The 22,286-nt window shown below is 38.2% G+C and overlaps 1 protein-coding gene across 2 annotated transcripts in view; it reads left to right on the top strand.

Moving 5' to 3' along the window:
* LOC146454722 (unconventional myosin-If-like) overlaps positions 1-14,045 on the top strand; it is a 31,364-nt gene extending 17,319 nt beyond the window's left edge. The window contains exons 19-33 of one of the 2 annotated variants that reach the window (XM_085095010.1): positions 1,016-1,108; positions 1,483-1,568; positions 3,202-3,292; positions 4,290-4,396; positions 4,625-4,723; positions 5,749-5,893; positions 7,565-7,676; positions 8,239-8,325; positions 9,064-9,171; positions 9,632-9,687; positions 9,778-9,831; positions 10,628-10,707; positions 11,323-11,469; positions 11,863-11,978; positions 12,231-14,045. In XM_085095010.1, coding sequence (XP_084951136.1) covers positions 1,016-1,108; positions 1,483-1,568; positions 3,202-3,292; positions 4,290-4,396; positions 4,625-4,723; positions 5,749-5,893; positions 7,565-7,676; positions 8,239-8,325; positions 9,064-9,171; positions 9,632-9,687; positions 9,778-9,831; positions 10,628-10,707; positions 11,323-11,469; positions 11,863-11,978; positions 12,231-13,417 — 2,568 coding nt within the window. In that variant the 3' untranslated portion in view covers positions 13,418-14,045. The remainder of the gene's footprint in view (positions 1-1,015; positions 1,109-1,482; positions 1,569-3,201; positions 3,293-4,289; positions 4,397-4,624; positions 4,724-5,748; positions 5,894-7,564; positions 7,677-8,238; positions 8,326-9,063; positions 9,172-9,631; positions 9,688-9,777; positions 9,832-10,627; positions 10,708-11,322; positions 11,470-11,862; positions 11,979-12,230) is intronic. The other variant, XM_085095009.1, reaches the window with a different exon arrangement.
* Positions 14,046-22,286: the final 8,241 nt, after the last annotated feature.

Below are 22,286 nucleotides of genomic sequence, written 5' to 3'. Positions count from 1 at the left end.
TAAGTTCCCTCTAAAACAAGAGATGGTATTTTGAGTTTGCTTGCTAGAGGGAAGTGTCGCCTTATGTAACACTTGGCGACTGAGTTAGAACGCTGTCGTATACAGTTTCATGTGCCATTTGCGACTTAACAGCGTGCTTAAAGGGGCAGTGTCACCTAGTTTGTGATAATACTTTGAACGGCCAAAAAACACATTTGCATCAACAGAATCGTTAAAATAGTGGTTACGTTTTGTTTACAGTAAGCCCACCACTACACAGAAACTACACAGAAAAATTTGGCCAACTTTTCAAGTTCTGCCAGCGTATTTGGACAAATTGCTAAAAAAAAACTGATTATAGCTTGTTCGTCCCAAGAGAAATCAGTTAATATTTTATGCTCAGTGCTCTAAGAGCAATTTGATGTTGGAGGAAAGGTACCTTGTTAAATATTTTAGCAGTTTCTACCAAAACAAGAGAAATTTCCGTGACAGTGCCCCTTTAATGTCACTGTATGTGACTCGTGCAATTGAGTAAACAAATCTGTTGGACAGTGACCAATGCAACTGAGTTAACGTGCTCTTTTACAACTGATGTCCCTGTTTGTGCCAAGTTCGACTGATGTCGTTGGCCAATACCAGTGTATGTGTTTATTGCCATTGAGTTAACAAGCTGTTGGTGATTGTCACCCTATACATGACAAGTTCGACCAAGTAGCATCTTTTTGGGCAGTGCCATCCTACATGACGCGGGCGACTGAGTTAACATGCCGAGGAGTAGTGTTATAATTTTTGACAACTTTGACATATGAATGAGAAAACGAACGTACGAACATATGCATGGACGAATGAATGAAAAAATGGATGAGTAATGTGATCGTCAAAGTTGGGACGTAATTTGCGTTATTGCAAATAAAAGAGAAAAGAATATCCTTCACAACTGTGAAGCTTTGACAAAATTGTCTTGAATTTTTTTTTTCAAAGTTTTGCGGGTGATGGCAAATTGAGTCGTCATCATCTCATGTTTTTTATCTCATAGAAACTCCGAGCAGTCGTAGCTTCCAATAGAGATTTTTCAAGATACTTCAGGGCCCAAGCAAACTACTTCGCTATCACCCACTACGCTGGAAATGTAAGCTACATTGAGTTGATAGCGTTCACTCGACAACTGAAATTAAATCACTGCAAGTAGTTTGCCAGTCAGATTTTTTCCTAACTGAATCTCCTTCCCTGCTTCAAGTCAGTGAATAGTAATTCAGCGATGGTTTTATTACGTCAGGCACCTTTGAATTAAGCAGTTATGAGATACTTGTGGTGCTCGCTATGAGCATTTCCTGAACGAATATGTCTTTCAATCACTCTGTTTTGATATACACATACATAGCGTATCGAATCTTAAACCAAAATTTCATTCTCTAAGTCAATTTTCGAAAAAGAAAGAAAAAATCAGTTTTAAAACAATTCATTTCAGTAAAGACTGCGTGCTTTGTTCTTTTTGCTCGTTAGGTGGATTATGAGGCCAGAGGATTCTGTGAGAAAAACAAAGATGTGCTCTCAAATGACATGATCGCCCTAATGCAATCCAGTGAAGAGTAAGGCACACTTTCGGATTAGCGTGATATTGCCGCTTATTGCAAAAGTTCATAATGTACTTATGGTCTTGATCCTTTGGATTTTCAAGAAAACTTCTACCTTAACTAGACTCTACCAAAAATACAAGTGAAAATACTTTAATGTTGCTATGCATGGCCACAAGTAAATATTTTGTCTTTCTTTCAATTTTTTCCTTCTTACACTCCTTTTTTCCTCATTTTCTGTTACTATTTATACATAACCGTGACTTAAACACTTCTTTTAGCAGAAAAATGTGGGAGGGGTTATGACTAGGTTTACCGATCGTTGTGTTTTATTATTAAAGTTTTCCCCCACTTTGAACTAAATTATGGGATGAAAGCTCATAACCTCAGAAATGCAAAAATAGTCACTGAAACTGGTACAACAGCCCATTTTTTTGAGTTTTCTGACTTTAAAAACGAGTTCTCGTGACGATCCGAAAATTTTACAAAATTAAAGGGTCTCTATAGAAAGCGTTGCTGGATCGTAAATAGCAAGACGACACCAATTCAGTCATATGACTTCAGCTTAAAGTCCCTATTTTCACGATACAGCGAGGTTATGGATTAATTGTTAATATTATTAATTCATTCAAAATGCTCCTCAAAACTCCCAATGATGAACAGTAAAGAGACTAGAATGTGGCCTATTAGCAAAGAAGGTAAATGTGACTTGAGTTCGAACACTTATTATACTACAAATGTCTTCAAACGTTTTGTAGATACCTAGCGGATCAAAGCAAAAATATCCATCGATATTGTTAGGATCAAATTCGAAAGTAGTTCCCTTTCCGGATACGAAATTGATTTGTAGAACACAAGCTTTCTATTCTATCCCGATCTTTATCAAGTGATGGAGTTTTGAGGACGGTGCCTACTATTGTTACTGCGCACACGTTCTGCGCATCTCGAGATACTCGGGTTTCCTATGGGTGGTGCCTGCTAATACAGGAATATTTTTGCGCGGTTTAAAACTATGCGGAGAAAGCAGAACTTAGCAAACGCTTTTGGCATCTCGAAAGAAAATTGGGGGTAGCCATGCATTTTTCAGAGATAATTAAGCTTCAATTTAGGAAAAAATCCCATACATTGCTTCATATTTTGGCGCTTTTTAGAGATATTATTGCTTAATTATCTCTGAAAAATGCGTGGCTACCCCCAATTTTCGTTTTGGATTCCAATAGGCCTTCCTAAGATCTGCTTTTCCCGCATAGTCGCAAACCGCACAAAAATACTTCGATATTAGTAGGCACCGTCCTTAAGTTTTGTGAAAATGACCACAAAATGAAGAACATTGGCTGGTCTTATCTGCTGCTGTCTCAACTGATCCTCTCACCGTATCCCAGTGGCATCTTTGTTTCTCCTTCCTAGCGTGTCATCTTCCCTTGCGACTACTGTGGATGAAAAAATGTCCAAGGTGTCCAGGGTCCTTGGACATTTTTCACGTGACATCTTCCCCAAAGATACTTATGGTTTCCTCTTGCAACGTGAAAATACTGAGAAAACTCACTCGCTGGGATTTTGTATAAAAGGGTACCACGTCTTGGCGAGAACTTAATAAGAAGCTTTCAGGAGCACTTGACCATTAACCATCCGATTATTCCTGTTGCAGTGAATTCGTCCGTAACCTGTTCCCTGCGGTTACTACCAACGAAAGTAGTGGACGCCGCGCTAAATCCAATACTGCTGGAGCAAAAATTAAGGTATGTCAATGGGATATGGTCATGCGCAGTTATTTGGTAGAAATTCGTCTATATCTTCTTTTTCTCCAGGGCTACCTCTGATTTCAAGAAGGTAGCAGTCGTCAATAGCCACCAGCGATTGTTTGTAATTGACAAACATTGATTCTTCTAATAAATAACAATCAATATGAGAATGATGTATTATTTTAGAAAGTGACACAGGCATACTCCGAATAAAGAAATCCAAGTACTCCTATATATAAGGAATCGATTACCTAATATCCTGCAGTATGCAGGACGTTTGTCCCATGAACGTAGTTCAATGGCCTGAGCTCCCAGATTCTCCTGTAGCTCAGTGGTAGAGCATCCGAACTAGTAATCGGAAGGTCTTTAGTTCGACTCCTGATAGGAGTACTCAGGTTTCTTTTTTCCGAGTTTGCCTCTGTCACTTTCTAGAATATTACATCATTCTCATTCATTCACCAGGCTTGAAATATACCATCCAATTATTTCAACAATCAATATGTTATCATTACATTATTTTTCATTCCATTTTGGTTCAAGCCAAACCTGATCACAACTTTAAAAAGTGGTTGAAATACTGTAAGATTTTCTTGCGTTACATTCGTTCAAAGGACTCTTCAGTTAGAGGCTCATTTCAGAGAGGGCTTGTGTTCGGAGAGACTGCTTGTTAGTGGAGGATGTTTCGCGTTCAAAATAGGAAGTGGAATAGTTTTTCTATTAAAAACGATCAAGAAATATTGCTAGATCTTGCCGATTTCATTTTGCATGAACGACCAGCAGACGATTTAATGGCGGCTATTTCACGTTCATGTTATAATGGCTGACATACCGTATGATCGTTAAGCCAATCAAAGCTCTGGAATTACATTGTCCAATAATCCATTTTTCATAATAAAGGTAATGCGTCTGTTGATACGGTTTACAGTTCTCATTCTTCTCATTCCGTCTCGATCTTTAACATAATCGACCTAAAGCTTCCTTTGTTACTTTCTAGTCCCAGGCTGCCGCTCTGATTACCAAGATTATGACATGTACTCCTCATTACGTACGCTGCATCAAGCCCAGCGAATCTAAGAAGCCACTGGACTGGGATGATCAAAGGTACAGACAACCACACAACAGTGGAATGTAAGGTGGAGATGACTGAGAAACGTACTCAGTGTCACCACTGCTGTTGGAAATTTAGCTCACAAATCACCTCTTGTTTCTGCATCCTCGACCCTTAAAGCTAAACGAAATATCTAAAATTATCTGTGCTAGGTGATGTGTTATGAAAATATGTTCGCATATATAAGTTTAGTTGAGAAGAGTGTTGCCTTACACCTCCAGGGTGCTACATCAGATTAATTACTTGGGTTTGAAGGAGAACATCCGAGTGAGACGAGCGGGCTTTGCATTTCGCCGTCAATTTCAGCATATTATCCAGAGGTTAGTACTCAGTTATGGACCTTTCTTATTACTGCTGTGAAATTAGAGAGTTGCAAACCGAATACTCAACGGAACACGAACCAATAGCGTTCATGAACTAGTTTATGTGACACTAGTTCTGTCTCAGTACTCCCTTTTCCTCCGCCCTGCATAGGGCATGCAGGGCGGAGGAACAGGGAGTACTGAGACAGAACTACATGTATTGTGACACGTGCAAGTTTATCCGATGAGATGTGCCATCAAATCGGATTCACTCACGTACTCTTGCCATCTATGGCTCTTTAGCTCACGGGTTGTCGCGGCATTTATCATTTCTTTCGGACATGCTTGAGGATTATTCTTATTTTGAATCGAAACAATGATATCCCTGCTTATTTCTTTCTTACATGGAAATTCATTTTACGCATGTCTATTGCAGGTATTTCCTATATGCATTAAAGATCAAATCGGATTCACTCTCGCGTTGTTCCCATTTGTGTCTCTGTGGTTCAGATGGTGGGGCTGAGTGGACTAGCAACCCTAATGTTGAATCCACACATGAGCCACTAAACGTGTTTCAGTGGTCAGAATTTCAGTCTCGCACTTATCATTTATTTGACACTTTTCTGTCTTCCTACTTCAGCCGTAAAATACAGCATGTAACCAACCTTTCTTGTTTTGAATATGCATCCCTCACAAGGCTCAACCTGATCCGATGTTCTCACCACTGAGCTCAGTACAGTTATAATAAATGACCGCCCTTTAAGTAGGTAGGTCCAGCCAAAACAACGAATTAAAGGAGAAAAATATATAAAATAAGCTATAAGTAACATGAAAAACAAAATAACAGAATTACAGCTCCTTTGCAAAAAGAACTTCGTTTCGTTGATTCTGTCTTCAGTTGAGACCTCATGCTTGTGGCCCTGCTAAAGATAGTCAGCCCTCGCGAGTAGTGCATACGATTTTCAAAATTTTAAGACCTGAATATCTCAAAGAAATAACTAGGCATATTCTATTATCTGACAGAATGTTATATTCGTTTTTAGGTATGGGATAATTTCTCCACAAGTTCACAAAGGCTGGAATGGCGACCCAGCTGAAGGATGCCGGATTATTATGAAGGATGCTGGAATCGATCCCTCAAAATGGCAGGCAGGAAAAACAAAGTTGTTTCTTAGGGAACCAAGCACGGTTAGTTTAATTTAAAAGTCCTTCTTAGCTTGCAGTAGGTGGTAAGATAATGTTTCCTCTATAGTAATTGTACCAGATATAGTGAATATGATACTTTAGTATAATTACGCAGGTGATTATAGAGAGATTGGTCGAGGATTGCGTCATATCCCGCTATAATCATCTCGCGCAAGGTGATTATAGCGGGAGCACTATTTTTCGAAATGGCCGCTTAGCGATTTGTTGATGTTTCTGAGGAAGAAAGAAAATGCAATTCCGAAAGGCACTAAAGATGCAGCTAAGTCCGAGGTGACACTTTTCGAAGGCATGATTGTTGTCATTCGCATAAAATGGTGGTAAAAGCCAAAATATAAAGCATCGAGCAGAATTATTCGGAGACGCGAAAAAGATTGATCTATGCGGGAGTGAAGTATCGCAATTGTTACTGAATTTGGGAGAAATTACAGTTTGGCTTTATTGTAAATTGTAAGAAAACACTTAAGTGTATAACTCGGAAGGTCAACTTTAGTGCCAAGTTAACAGCGAACCACATTGGTTTCTTCGTTCAATAATTCTTCCTTACTGTATTACAAGTTTTGCTGTATAGTTCAGTTAACAGAACTTCTCACGTTGCTTTTATGTTGGCTAAAGTATGATTGACACTTCACTGTCAAACTCTCATCAACTGTTAATGTAGGCTAGCGTAGTATAAGCGTTCATATGATTGGTTAGACGCGAAGTTCACAACCCATTCCTTCCTATTATTGACAAAGGAACATGGCGCTTTTCTTTTTTGATTCTCTTAAAGTTCTTTAAAACATTCAGTCAAAGTAAAGCAATAGGAGAAATATAAAATTACAATGAACACTTCTAAGAATAAAGTTGAAAGTTCAAGCGCAATCAAGCGTAGTAATTACAAAAGAACAGCTAGTGTCCAAGAAGAAAGTCCACGCCTAATTCCTTAAATTATTTGAACACATGTTCAAAAATTTCAGCTCCTTGATTGAAAATACAGTACATAGTCTTAGAACAAAAAGTATGTACACTGACAGACACCTTAAAATGAAAAAGCTTTCCGAATATTACTGTTCACATAAGTAAAAAATCGGCTATAAAAGGAAGGAGAATAGTCATTTCCAGGCAAATGCGAGTGAGAGGTTAACTAGAGCTCAAAAGCAGTAAAATAAGGTACGATTTAACGTAAAAAATATTGTTTTCTGGGGAAAACCCATTCATAGAAAACTTGACCAAAAGATTAGTTTCCTAAGACACAATGCGAAACAGAACACCTGCTCGTACCAAATTCAAACTAGGAGAAAACGTTTGATCAGAGCTAGATCAGTACTACTACAAACATACTTAGAAGGATGAACCTTTGAACTTTTAAATATTTTTAATGCCATTACATAGAATGTTCACCATAATAAAATGCTAATTGTATCGTTTCCCAACGCCAATGATAAATATACTCAAGAACACCGAAGACAAAATAGTACAAGTGTGGGTCTTAATAATAATAAAAGATTATTAAATTATTATTATTATTATTATTATTATTATTATTATTATTATTATTATTATTATTATTATTATTATTATTAACATTGGTCGTATTTTTGTTGTTGTTGTTGTTGTTGTTGTTGTTGTTATCATTTAACAAACTATCAATTATTTGGAATTCTATTTTCTTAGCTTAATGACCTTGAGGATGTCAAAAATAGTATTCTGGAAAAGTATTGCGTCGCCATCCAAAGACGATATCGGGGCTACAGACTGAGGAAAAGGTTTAAACAAATACAAAAAGGTACAACATGGTTTTGTAAGAGTGCGCAGACCATGAAGATTGAGATTTTAATGTTGTAAATACGATAGAAAACTGCCCTGGTACAAATGAGGCACAATAATTCATCATGTATCTTGGTTTATTTTTACATTTTCACGATGAGACATGTGAGACTCCATGAGTGATTTTCAAAAGACGTTGAAACACTTACAACACATTAAAAGCTAGTTTTAATTCTATTTCTATTAATTCTAGTTTTAGCTTATATAAGATAGTTATTGACCTCGCCGTCTTTTCAGCTTCCAAAAAAAAATGATATTTCACATCACCGTGCCATTTGTTCAGGTAAGACTTGAGTGTGGAGAGTGAAACAAAAGTTGTAAAATACAACTTTATTAAAGTCATTTAAAAGTCATAGTCGAAGAGCCACGCGAAATACACTGTTTTACTAAAACGCGCAATTTTGTCTCAATAGTTTGCCAACGGTATAGATCGTTCAATAAACAGGTACAAAATTGTATAACTCGACTACAGTTTGTATCGATATGATTGTTAAACCTTTCCATATATTTCTTCCTTGTAGCTGTCGTTGTCATTCAAAAGGCTTATCGGAGACATAGAGACTGCCATGCTCTTCAGAAACTGATAGAAATTAAGAAATTAGTGCAAGGTAACTTGATGCATCCTGATATTGGATATGCTGAAAAATCAAACACCTAAAAACCTATCATTGAAAGATGTTATCTTTAAAATAGAGGAGTTTTTGCTGTACAATATAGGGAGAATTCCTCAAGAAAACTACCTTCCTGGTCTCTTGACAAGCTTGGCGAGACTGATTAACTGATTCAAGTAAACAATACCAGATCAATGACCTAATTTCAGTAATTTGTGAGCTTCAAATTGTTAATCTGAGTCCAAACCATCTACTGACATAACTACCCTATTAAAGGAGTCTACGCTTCATGAAATTAACATGAATTTCAACAATTAGCGTTGAGTTAAGTCGCGTTACTTTCTTTGAACGTTAATTTTCCGCGACGCTTATTTGTTTTTTGTATTCCAAATTCGTTGGAAACAACAACTCTAATTTATCTTTGCTTACCGTATTTCAACCTCATAATACATTGCTTATGGCATTCACGTTTTTCTCTAACTATCAGAACTGTCTTTCTCAGCATAAATTTCAGAAAATTTTGGACGAAAAGAGACTTGGAACGCAACGCCTAATTCCTTCATTCTTTTATTTCAAACCAAATGTCCCTTCAATCTACGGTGTTTTAAAATACCTTTATTAACACAAGCGTTAATTTCCTATTTTAAGGTTTACTGTAAGATAATATTCAATTTCATAGTAAAGGTCCGATTGTTAACGAATAAGTCAGATGATTCTCTGACCCTTTCCTTGTAGGTGTTGATGTGCTAGGTAATAAAAAGAAAAGAAGAGACTCATGGGATATGGGCTTCAAAGGAGATTATATGGACTTCCAGAACAACAAGTCTTTACAAAAAGTGATAAGTAAGCCTTAGATTGGCAATTCATAGCTTACGAATTACTGTCAAACGTTCATAAACTGACATTTAGATTGCAAAATATGTTTTTATTTGGTGCAATACCGTCACTGCGGACCTCTACGTAGGCCGTCCAAACCGCTAATTTGTATCAACAGTTTTAAAATTCCGTCAAAAGGAACATTTTCTCCATGCTTGAAGCAAAATAAAAAACGTCATTTGTGGAAGAAAGACAGTACCTAAGGACTTGCGCTGTAGCAACGTCAAAAATGTCCACTCAGAATTTTGAGCTTTCCAGTCTATTCTTAGCGACTTACATCGAAGAGGTGCAAAATACCTTACAACACAAAATTAAGTTGTACGCGAAATCTTCCCCAATACTGCTTTATACAGGATTCACTGTATCTCAAATTTTTAGTTTGACAAAGATGATAAAAATAAAATAACAAATTTGCTTTTCTCTACAGCGGAGTCCAGGGTGGAGTTTGCAGCTGAAGTCAAGAAATACTCCCGCGATGGCAAGGTACGTAGGCTAGTGCCTTGAAATTTGTTTCATGCTTGTGATAAAACGTCTTGTGCCCAATGTCTGATATATGCTTTTTTTTTGCAACAGGAGCAAAACCGAGTTCTAGTCTTGACAGCGAGGCATTTGTACGTCATCGACCAGGTAAGTTTAAATAACGCGACTGACTGGCTCACATTGCTCCGCGCAATAATAAGTGAATGAAAAAGCATGAAAAAGAGTCTCAAACAACCGTTATACAACAACAAGAGAACATGGTAATGGTGTCTTGACAAGCTGTGTTGTTTGCGATAAACCGAAACATTAACTATTCTCATTATGACGAACTGTTTTAATGCCATGTTGCCAATCAGTTTTTATCGTAATGGCTGACTGACATCATCATTCCCTTTAAGCTCTGAGGCAAAATGACATTTTTACCCAGATCCAGGACTACAAACTCAATGTCTATTTATGATATACAATTTTAAAGCTCACTAATTGGTGTATTTCATAACTGATATAACTATAAATGACAAAACTTACGACTATGAGCTAAATGGGTTTAAAACATAAAAATTTAAAAGTTCAAAATAATAATTATTGTCCCAACCCTTGTGTACATTAGGTATACCCCTAAACTATAGCTTATTTTGCAGTTCTCAACATGTTGATTAGGGCTCACAACTGCTAGTGAGAAAAAAGTTGAAAAGTTGTGGGGCTGTTCAACCATATCACATACGGGAGGGGGTTAAGTTTTTATCATTTTAATAAGTGGATCTTCACAAGACCATCTTGGTGTCAAAAATTCATAGAAATCCACCAATCCACCAAATACTGACAGATTTATGGCATTGTGTTCCAATTGGTACTCTTAGGGATTAAGGGGTTAAATAGGTGCAAGTAACATGACCGACAGAGTTGAAGATATGTACTTGCACAAGCCTTAATTTTCTTATAGTCGAAAAGCAAGCCTGGTGACGTGGCGTTCAAGGTCATACGAAAACTGCCAATGTCCCACATAAATTCTGTTACGGTGAGGTGAGTAATACACTTTGTGAATCTAACCTGGTACAGTGATCCCGTTATAACAGGATACTCTAGGGCTACTACGGAGCCTGATACAGCGCAAGGACATAACTTTAGCGGCCATTGGATTATGATAACCATTATGGTAATCAGGGAGAAAGTAAAAAAGACACTGTCTATACGTGTCATGCCCCTGCTTTAGACAGCGCACTGTTCCTTCTCTTGTCGTTCTAGTGGTCGGCTAGTATAGAAAGATGAAAATGTAAACCTGTGATCGTATGGTAACAGTGAACTTATGGTAATTTATTTGTATGCACATCACTTCTTTCCATATCAGTTTACAATTCTTCTTTGGGGTGAGATTAGACGTGAGCATGTATAAAGGCGGCACTGGCAGTCGCTATCTCAGTGTCCATATTTTGATCTCACCCACCCACTCATGATGGTGAAAGACAGAAGAAGTCAGAGTAGAGATCGACCACCACACCGCACCACCCCTACTCTTTTCGAACACTGTGGGTTACAACTAAATTAAAGTTAACTAATAGGAACATGTATTGGAAAGTAGAAGTGGGATCTGAAGAGGAAAAGTGGGGCTAGTCTTTAACTTCTTTTGTCTCATTTCAGCCCCAATGACGACTCTTTCTTCGTACTTCATGCTAAGGACTATGACAACATCTTCGATTGCAAAATGCTGCCAGAAGCTTTAAACAGATTGGCTGTTGTGTTTCAACTGGAGCGAAACTCGGAGCTACAGCTTGATGTAACTGACAAGTAAGATTTCTATCCTCAGAAAAATGTTAGACTGACAGATGTGCATGTGTAAACCTGTAAAGAAGTCAAGTTTTAACGAAAACGAACCAACGAAACCTGGGTGAATACAAGTATTCAGTTGAGCGTGAAGTTTTTTTTTATATCAGTTTAAGTAAAAAAAGGTTTGAATGACTTAACAAGTTATCGATTGTTTCAGTGACAAAGTTGCGAAAATTATCGCTTTGATTGTTTTGTGGTATACTAACAAATAACCGGGGATATTATGTAATTACAGTTCCATTATTATTTAACTTTAACTTTAGCTTCATTATAGTTTAACATTATTGTTTAGCTTAACTTTAACACCCAGACTTGGAAATTCCAATTAATCACGTTTAAAACATTCCATTTCAGAGTTGATTATCAAATCAAAGGAGGGGCCATTCGCCTAGTTCGTTTCTCCAAGAAAGGTACCTCTAGGCTAAAAATCTCTCCTTCCAAGAAGACGTTTACCATTGCTGCAGCTATAGGTATGTTCAGCGACTAAATACGAAAAGGTGTGACATAATTCAACAAATGAATTGCGGATCGCTTATAATTCTTGAAAAAATATGATACACTGATAGAATTAACCATCATTATAACATTCCACTTATTAGATGCTATTGCTATTATTTTTCCGGGTATTTTTGCACTCTCAGACTTCATGGACCGAAGGGAAAGTACAAAACACTGTTAATCTTCCTCTATTTGATCACTTTTATGATTATTGTTTTTACTAGCGGATGATTTCGCTGAAGAAGAGTCCAGTGTTCCCGGATTGAGCGGGGATAGGCGCACGAGCATTGGCGTTTTCGTTGACAAAGTCGCACGGAGAGTGAGCCACTCGTATAGCGTCCAAGTACCAGATCCAAACGCCTTCACGGCTGTAGCTAAAGCAATATTTGGGCCCTCTGGAGGGGGGATCCAGTGCAAGGGAGTGTTTGTGGACCTTGAGGAAGGATGTCTTACATCACAGACTAAAGAAGTCTGTATTCAATTGTGTAGGAACAGGACTGAAGTTGTTCCACTCAATAGCAATGAGACAATTGTCAGTCGAGTAGTGGAACTCAGCCCTCACGGCAACCCTCTGAATGAGCATGCAGCGCTATTTTTACCTCTTGATGATGTGCCCAGTGATGGCTTTGAGAAATTTCTGCGTTGGACTCCAACTCAATCAGGAGAGAAAGCTAACTGGCAAGATGTTTTTGTCTCTCTCTGCCAAGAAGCCTCTAATGGCAATCAAACTGCTATTGAGTTTAGAGAAAAGAAAGCAAAGGTGAAAACTAAAGTGTTTGGAATATTTTGTATTATCTCTAGAGAACTCCAGGAAAAACTCCCGCCACTAAAAGAACACAACACCAGTGACACTATTAAAGCATTTAACGACAACGGTAGTGCAACCAATATGCTCCAGCGATTTCAGAGCACCTCTGGCAGTGTCCATGATACCGTGAACTGTAACCAAAGTGCGCATGATGCAGTTACTAACGCAAGCTCGCATCACCAGCAACATACGAAACGAATGAGCATCAAACCAACCACAACAAAGACATCAAACACAAAGAGTGAGGGGAAACGTTTAAAAATGTCATTCTTCAAATCCAAAAAATCACGAACTCCTGAGAAAAACCCGTCGTCACCATCATCCCCATCACCACCGCCACTATCTGGCCCGTCAGAAGCCCCACCACTACCGCCATCTTCTGAATTAGAGGGGCCTCCACCACCACCGCCACCACTCTCTGGCCCATCACAATCCTCATCATCACCACCATACTCTGACTCAGGAGGGCCTCCGCCTCCGCCACCACCACCACCACCCCCTCCTCCACCCCTTCCTTCCTCCGGCTCACCTGCCTCAGCTTCAGGGAACGACAATTCATTTGCTGCTATGTTGCAAGCACGCAAGACAAATATTGTCGGTTAAAAATATTTCGTAATACCTCTAGAGCAGCCCGCTACAAGGAAAGAAAATTGTGACGTTGTTTATTGACTTGTATATATTCATTTTCCAAAGTAGAATGAACTTACATGGCCAAAAAGTCTTCCACATGCACGACTAAGATAAATTAAACAAAGATTTTCTAGATTAGTATTCTACTAAGCCATCATTTTAAGGACCTTTTGCAATGCATTATTAAGTTGCCCGGGTGTTGGACACTCGATGCTACAAAAGCTTCAAAAACACTGATGTAAGAATTTTCTCAAAGATTTCTATAAGATGCAAATAAAAGTTACAGTTAGCAATCAAACATTACTTGGTGAATTCATGAAATATATGTATTTAAAAGAAGTTATAGATCTGTTAAAGGAAATCGGGATAAAAGAAAAAGATCGCTAGAAAATAGTTGTGTTGATTTTCTTGATGTAGCAAAGCTCAAAAAGTAGAAATCTGGAAGTCAAAGAGACTGTTAAAAAACGTGGTTACTGAACACATGTTGGCGCCTGTGGGCCTGACCCAAGTACTGTGTTACCCTTTCAGGCTCTACGGCTCTTAGACTCGGATCACCTTCCAGTTTGTCTGGCCAGGTTCGTCTGCGCGTGCTCTTCATTAGCAAATCACAGGCGAGATACGCTGTAAAACTCTAACACTTTGTTTGAGACGGACTGTGTGTTATTCTATATTTAAGAGCCAATGTCGGAAAATATCGAGAATCTCAAATCAGTTCTAAAAATTCAAATTTTGGCTGATACCACCCAAACATCCCTGTGGGTGAACTATTTCAAGAAATGATATTAAGAAATCCCCAAGCGCTTTACATTTTGAGAACTTTAGAAAAGTTCGAAAATTCGCTAAAAATACATTTTTTTATTCGGGAAATGGGTGCAAATTTCAACAATTTTCATCGACACAGCACAAGCGCGCAAGAGCTCCTATTGACCTGATATTACTCGTGTATTTAGCAGACATCCAAAGCTTTAAGACCTCATAAAAAGGTTTTGCAAGATGACTATTGTAATATAGTTTCTCGCTTTTATTGTGTGCACCCTGATTGTGTGTTGTTTTGGCAGTCAAAATAACGCCCAACTTCAACCGTCAAAAGTCGATCCTGGTATGTCACAGATTGGAAAAAATACTATACTGAACAAAAGAAATGTTATTTTATTAATTATACCTGAAGTTTCAGCTCTGCAAATTTAAATGCTTGCGAGTAATAAAATTTTAACTTGAGCCCCCAAGTCGCCGTGCGCGACAAGAACGTGGAATGTAAACAAAGGAAAACATATGCAAATCAAGGAGAAAATCACACGGAAGTTATAACTAGCCCATCAAAGCGCAAAGAATTGGTGGAAATTCTGTTATCTAAACAGGTATTGCTATCTGAGAGACTGATAAAGCGAAATTATCCGTACAATAATAATAAAAAAAGGTATTTTAGGGCTAGAGGGCCAAGGGTCATGAAATCGGGTCGGATGAACTCACGCGGATGGTTCCGAGGTAAAAAAAATCAATCATTTTAAGTCCAAACGCTCTTAAAGAAGCTTTCAAAATGGACCATGGAGCAAACAAACAATGTCAGTAAAAGTAGATATTTTGAGGTATGATAGAAATGAACCATAAAATGTAAGTTTATTTTTAGAAATATAAAGAAATGACAGAGGCCATTACGGGCCATCGACGATTCCGTTTTAAATGGTCCGTCCCTTGGTTATACTACGCCATATTAAATCCAAAAAGTAACAAGATACAACAAAATAAATCAGAGTTTAAAATAATCTTAGAAAAGTATAATACTCACTTGGGGATTAGATTTCCCGCATCGCAAATTTCTAATTATATACATTTTAGGATTGTTTACTCACTGACCTTGTGTCGTGTTCCGTGTTCCAAGTTTGCACAGTTCTCACTAGAGTAAAACCCTCCGTCTTGTTTAAACATTTCATAAAAAAAGACTAACTTATTTGTTCATTAGAACTATTTATAGATAGGTAGTAAATAATCCTCGCATAAACACAGAAAACGAAGAAGCCACTTCATCTTGTTTATTTTGGTGTTGTGTTACCTGTCACGTTTTTCAAGTCACGTGTTGCTGTACATAGTATTGTGAAAATGAAATATAACATATTCTTTAGTTATTTCTTTTAGGGTAGTAAAATAAAGGGGACTAAATAAAGGAGGACTGTGCAATCAGAACTAAAAGAATCCCCTAGTGCACCTACGCCATCTCCGTTTATATCTTCATAAGCAAAATACTACTTCTCTCCAGAAATGAATAGGGGTTAAAGAGACAGAAAGGGAAGTAAGAAGAAGAGACTCCAAGAGTCATGAGAGCTTTGGCGGTACCTTTCAATGACTTTAAGTCCATTGATCCGTTAAAAAATGAGAAATGCTTGTCATTTGTTTCCTCATTTCTGTTGGACACCACTTGAAGAGGGCACATGTAGAGTACCTCTTCCAGTGTTTTGTAAATTTTCTGCCACGCGCTGCGCAAGTTTTATAGGGAAATATCCCCCGGCTTTAGGGACAGACGATTAGAAAGGTTCTGGGGTGGGGACGAAGTACAAAATAAAAATATTTTCGCCAAGGGAAAATCTTATGAAAAAAAAATTCATGCACGCCGAGTAGCCTTAAAAATACTCCCGCATTGGCCTATAGGGGAAATGTTAGCGAAAACATTTATGCCGCTCTTAAATTCCCCACCCCCCATAACTTTCGTTATGGTCCGTCCCTTACAACTGAAGTATTTGAGATTTTCGTAGGCTCAATTACCAGAAGCTGTTTAGGAAATGAGCCCGCGCTCCTCCCCTTCTCGGGGAAGGACAAGATCGAACACGAGATAACGGCGAAAACTGAGGCTTAGATCTCCACTTATTTTTCTTTACTTACATTAAATATTAGTTAAAGAAATGACAGACGGATTGGTGGAAGTAAAAAACTGAAAGGAGGTCTCCTTCTCGATGGTAAGGAACAGGACTTGCTAGAGTCACCTCTTCAGTAGTCAATTTCTTGGCTTTGGTAACTGCAAATCACTAATGGCTTCTTTAAGCAACTTCAGGTATGGAGAGGTATGGAGCTTTGCGGCGAATTGGTAGATTAGGGATGTCGAGATTGAGGCCTTGGCAATCACCTGAAGCAACGAAACCATCAACCCCTCAATGTGTCTGTTTCTGCCATGGCATAGATGTTGTATTAGTCAAACATTATTGGATGCTGGAGGGTGACAGTCGCCATCACTTCGTCTCTGGCCGTAGAAAAGTTTATTTCTTCTTCAATAGCTGCAAGGTCGACTTCATGGGTCTGCTGGGGAGTTGTCGCAGAAAGGCGGGAGAAATATGAAGATATCTGCTGAGAGGTCAGAAACTCAGTTGATTTAAAAAGCCGTTCGCCATTCGAACTATGGGCACTTCTCATATCACGTGCTACAAGACTTGCGTCGACTTTCCGTCTAGTGGACTGACCAATGTTGAATTTATCAGTGAGGTAGGCCTTCTGATTTTCACTAAAACGATACGCCTTCTTAGCTGGTCGCAACCCCCATCCCTCTGTTAAACGCCCCCTGGATTGTTTGCTTGCAACACCGCTGGTTCTTAAGGTTGGTACAACACCGACGCCCTCTTCTAAAACCTGCTGATAGCCAAGCTTGGCAAGATCCATAAGAGTGTGTTTTTCCAGGGACCGTATGCATTTCTCAGAGGATAGATGTTTCGTCAATGGCGAATATCTCTGGAAAACCCTTGTACATCCACTCTCTAGGCAAGTGTATACACCATGCTTGGTCTAACTCTCCTGAATGTCACTGGAACTCTCTTCTGTTTTGGGAGACTCGTCGTCGTTAACATGCTTTTTGTCTTATTGGCCGAGAGACTTGAATTACCCCGGAGAAAATGCAGATTCTAACCACCTGTTTTCGGATTCTGTAATTAGGCAAATTTATAAGTGTCAAAACGATGGGTAAACGAATACATTCATTGTATTATGTTCTAGTTTTAAAAGAGCTTTGTATATTGCTAAATTTTATTATTTTTTCTGTTGCTCTTATTAGTTTTGAGTTGATCTTTCCGCTTGATATTTTTAATGAAAATTTAAAATAGTCGAGGGTCCCAAATGCAAACAACAACAGCAAAAAAGACTGAACGTTACGTTTTGTCAAGGTATCGGCCTTGATTTCTTTTCCTCTGCAAATGTCATATGCCCTCCATGCTTTGATACCACCTTCTGTAAACTCAAAGTTGTTGAGTTTACTGACATTTTGGATCTTCGCTGTGTCGCTGATTGGTGATGCCGTTGTGATTACATCCAGACACACTACCAGAGCCGTTCTATCGATCTCTCATGAGAACTTCAGTAAAAATTACAAGGCATTATGTAAAAATTACTTACGCGATCCAACAGCAATTAGCTGGCCTGTTTCCTTCAAAATAAGTGAAGATAGTCGACTGTTTATTCTGCGTGTTCCTTTCACTTTTGCTGGCTTATGTGCAATCTTTGGACTTGGAACTTAACACATAGTTTTCCCTGTTCTCCATCTTATACCATATTCCACCCGATGACGGAGACATAAAGTTATGAGTTCATGAGACACATCCGGCGAAAAAAATCCTGATAAAAAAAAACCTTTCGTTATAGTACTGTCACGCAATAATCACGCAACAAGATTAAAAACAAAGTAAAAATTAAACCAAATGTCGTTTACCTGCACCAGCTAGTAGCAGTTTCATTTCACTTTCCAACGATGGATCTTCACTAAGGCCATACATTTCCAGATGTCTCGTTCACATTTAAGAAGAGGTATACATTCGTATTGACCAGGATATTCCTGGCTAACATCGCACTTAGAATTTCCATCAACAAGAGTCGAAAAACTGCACAATATTTTTTTTTCCACACACAGCGTTATAAACGCTGTAGATTATACCATGTGTCGCTTATGCAATGTAGTTTGTTTGGATTTCGAAATACTGTACGGAATTAGGTGGGGCTGCAGGGTAATTTATTCAAATCACTGACCATACATGTAACTTGACACCAAATTAAAGAACCAACATTTGGCGCCGAAACCTTTGTACGGCCTGATATGTTCAATTTCAGTTACTCGTTAGTTTTTAATTCATTTTACTCAGGTAAGCTACAGACGCCTTACATCACGAGAAAGATGATGAAAACTTGCTAAGACTGTGACTGGGTGTAGGGTATTAGTTTCTAAAAATCCTGGACGAACATCGAAAACCAATTCTTTTGTAAGAGTAAGCTTATCTCAAAGCTTGGAGGAGATGGACGTCTGTAGAAGACCCTGCCTGGAAGGTGTGTTCATCATTATTGTAAATGTTTGCTTTGATATACTTACATCTTGATGCTTTTTGGCTTTGAGCACAAACAATTATTGTTTATTTTATTTGAGATACAATTATTACGGTCCGTTTTGTTTTTGGTCTTCATAGCCGCTGTCATTCCATTTTGTTGAGAGGTCATTTACGATAATTTTGACTTTCATTTCATAGTTCATTTTTATCTAAGTAAATTTATTATCTGTTGGCGAAGCTAATAAAATAAAAAAATAAACATAGTTTGCCGATGGGGTTTTGAAGTTGAAATGATTGATAGACCGAACGCCTGTTACTTCAGAACCGGGAATTCACCCGACCAGATTTCGTGACCGTGCAAAGCCAATCGCTGTTTTTTTATAACTTTGTGTTAGGATATTGCCTTGCTTAAGATTATTCGACGAACAAGTGCGCTTTATTGGCTTCCCAGGTAGCAATACTTGTTTAGATAACAGAATTTCCATCAATTCTTTGCGCTTTGATGGGCTAGTTATAACTTCCGTGTGATTTTCTCCTCGATTTGCATATGTTTTCCTTTGTTTACATTCCACGTTCTTGTCGCGCACGGCGACTTGGGGGCTCAAGTTAAAATTTTATTGCTCGCAAGCATTTTAATTTGCAGAGCTGAAACTTCAGGTATAATTAATAAAATAACATTTCTTTTGTTCAGTATAGTATTTTTTCCAATCTGTGACATACCAGGATCGACCTTTGACGGTTGAAGTTGGGCGTTATTTTGACTGCCAAAACAACACACAATCAGGGTGCACACAATAAAAGCCAGAAACTATATTACAATAGTTATTTTGCAAAACCTTTTTATGAGGTCTTAAAGCTTTGCATGTCTGCTAAATACATGAGTAATATCAGGTCAATAGGAGCTCTTGCGCGCTTGTGCTGTGTCGATGAAAATTGTTGAAATTTGCACCCATTTCCCGAATAAAAAAATGTATTTTTAGCGAATTTTCGAACTTTTCTAAAATTCTCAAAATGTAAAGCGCTTGACGATTTCTTAATATCATTTCTTGAAATAGTTCACCCACAGGGATGTTTGGGTGGTATCAGCCAAAATTCGAATTTTTAGAACTGATTTGAGATTCTCGATATTTTCCGACATTGGCTCTTAATAGATCAAACAACATTTTGCCTGTTGCATTGTTCAGAAAATTTTGGTTAAGTGTTAAAATGTTTGATACGAAATGTAGCATGTGAAAACAGTTTAACTGATTCTTCCATTTATTTGACTTTTATTGTTTCCAAAGCTGGCACTCAACGTTCGAAAACTTTTAGCCCCCTGTCATATGGGCTAGCTATTGTTGTGCCCGTAATTTATTATAATATTATTGGCTATGTATTGGCTAATTTCCCTTACCAATACGTTAAGGACTGATATTTTCAAGAGCAAATTTTCTTCACCGATTCAAGCACGCAAGAAGAGAATACTGGGTGTTCAACATCTAGAGACAAAGTATGGGGAGGACTTCTTTTGTCTAAGTCAGTAACAGAGGATAATTTCCCACTTATTCATGTGTTGCAAATGTGTTGTGTGGGTCTCCTATCCTTGGCCAAGAAGCTGTGGCAGCGTCTTTTAATGGTAATTGGGTCCTGGCACTTTCCAGGACAGATCTGTCGCACCACCAGCAAGTCTCTCTGACTGTAAAGGACTTTACATGACACCAATGGACGCGGACGTTTAACAGAATATTTTGTATTCAGCCACTCTCTAATGCTACAGCAGTCATCGGGCTATTCATACATCACATACGCGACCGGTTCAAAAAAGGTTAATCCTCACCGCCAAAAACGATCCACAAATTAACAGAGAAATTGAGCCTTATGCTGACACGCTTAACCTTATCATAACTAAAAAATGATACAAATTAGCATACGAGGTTAAACTATTTTGGGGCCCACAGCTTTAGCTAAAACCGTGGGCCCCAAAATTATATTCCGCGCAAAGTATGTCACGCCTTGCCGAAATCTACCGCCTGTTTCCTAGACGCATTACCGCGGGGTTTGTATTTCCTATATGTAATTCCGTAAGTGTGTTTTTACGAAATGTAAACTCTAAGCATGAGTTAGGTATATATACAGGCACATCATGTTGTATTGTTAAACTCCCTGACGAGGTGTGCGTTAGTCACACAAAACGCGTAGGAGAATTAAAAAAGTTATACAACTACAGTTCGCAGAGTGCTGCTCAATAGTTTAGTTTTTATTAAATTGTTTTAGCAAATTATAAAGCATGTGCAGGAAAAAATGGAAAAACCTAGCACCTACATCGCTGGAAACTGTGTAATTTGAGCATTTGTAACACCGACAACACCATGATTATCAGAATAATTCTTAGCTTAGCGGAGTGACTGTAAGATCAGCAGTGGTTACTGTAGATGGTAGGGGGGGAAAATCCATTTAGTGACCAAACCTTAGGACCCATTTGTTGGACCCTTTTCAGCTGCTTTTTTATAACTGAAATGTGATGGGGTATTCAGTATATTTCGAGTGTGCGCAACAGCAACTGGGAACTGGAAGTCAAGTTCATGATGACAAGTTACAACATTGAATAGTGTCAGAGTTGTAGCTGGGACCGCATGTGGATTGAGCTTGATTAAGGACAAAATGTCACAAATGAAGGCCCGGTACATTTTTTAAAACAACAATATTTAACAATTATTCCATGAGCGCGCGTTGGATATGAGATGGTAAATAGCCAACTCGGCGCTTCGCACCTCGTTGGCTATTTACCATCTCATATCCAACAAGCGCGAATGGAATAATTGTTTTATTAAGGTGGCCGAACACAGTTTTTGCGCGCGCTTTGCAGATTCTGTTAGTGATGCTATTAAGCGCGCGCTAGGGTTGTGGTACGCTAATACGGCGGTCGATGAAGTTATCCCTCAATTTCACATGAATTGGATAATAAAGTTAATTTTTGATCTTAAATAACTAAGTTTCTCATTTCAAGACACTTTTTCTTTTCTTTCCGAGCAAAAAATTCATTCACTAAGACATTATGCATGCTCTCATCTTTGCCACGAAACCCAATTAAGGCCACGCATGCGCATTAGACCAAAAAATGTGACTGGTTGTTTTCGTGGAAATGAACCGTTTTCTAAGGATCCGCTCATTAGAATTTCGTGACATTTGGCATGAAAAAAGTTCCCTAAAAGCGTAACTCGTCTACAAAGAGAAACTTAAATCTAACAGAGGGTAACTTCACAAACCATTTAAATGCAAAATCGATATTTACAGGAGATCACTCTGTTAAAATTGCATGAAAGTAGTGCAACTGTGTCAGTGTTTTGTGAGTTTTTCTAAATACAAAAAATGGAAAAAATCTAATGAGTACATTTTCTAAAAATAAAGGAAACCTATTATTTATGGACGTTTAATATTTCTCTGCGTTGCCATGGAAACGGTACTAAGCTCAACAAGACGTACGAAAATACATTCCTTCTTAGTTAGTCTTACCCCATACCAATTTTGGGCGTCCAGAAGTACATAGTTTCCAAATAACGTCTTCTAACACCTGT

The sequence above is a fragment of the Pavona decussata genome, unplaced genomic scaffold (genome assembly GCF_977016875.1).
Source record: "Pavona decussata unplaced genomic scaffold, jaPavDecu1.1 SCAFFOLD_300, whole genome shotgun sequence".
NCBI lineage: Eukaryota > Metazoa > Cnidaria > Anthozoa > Scleractinia > Agariciidae > Pavona > Pavona decussata.
Note: the sequence above shows the minus strand (reverse complement) of the source record. Positions and strands in the feature narration are given on the sequence as shown.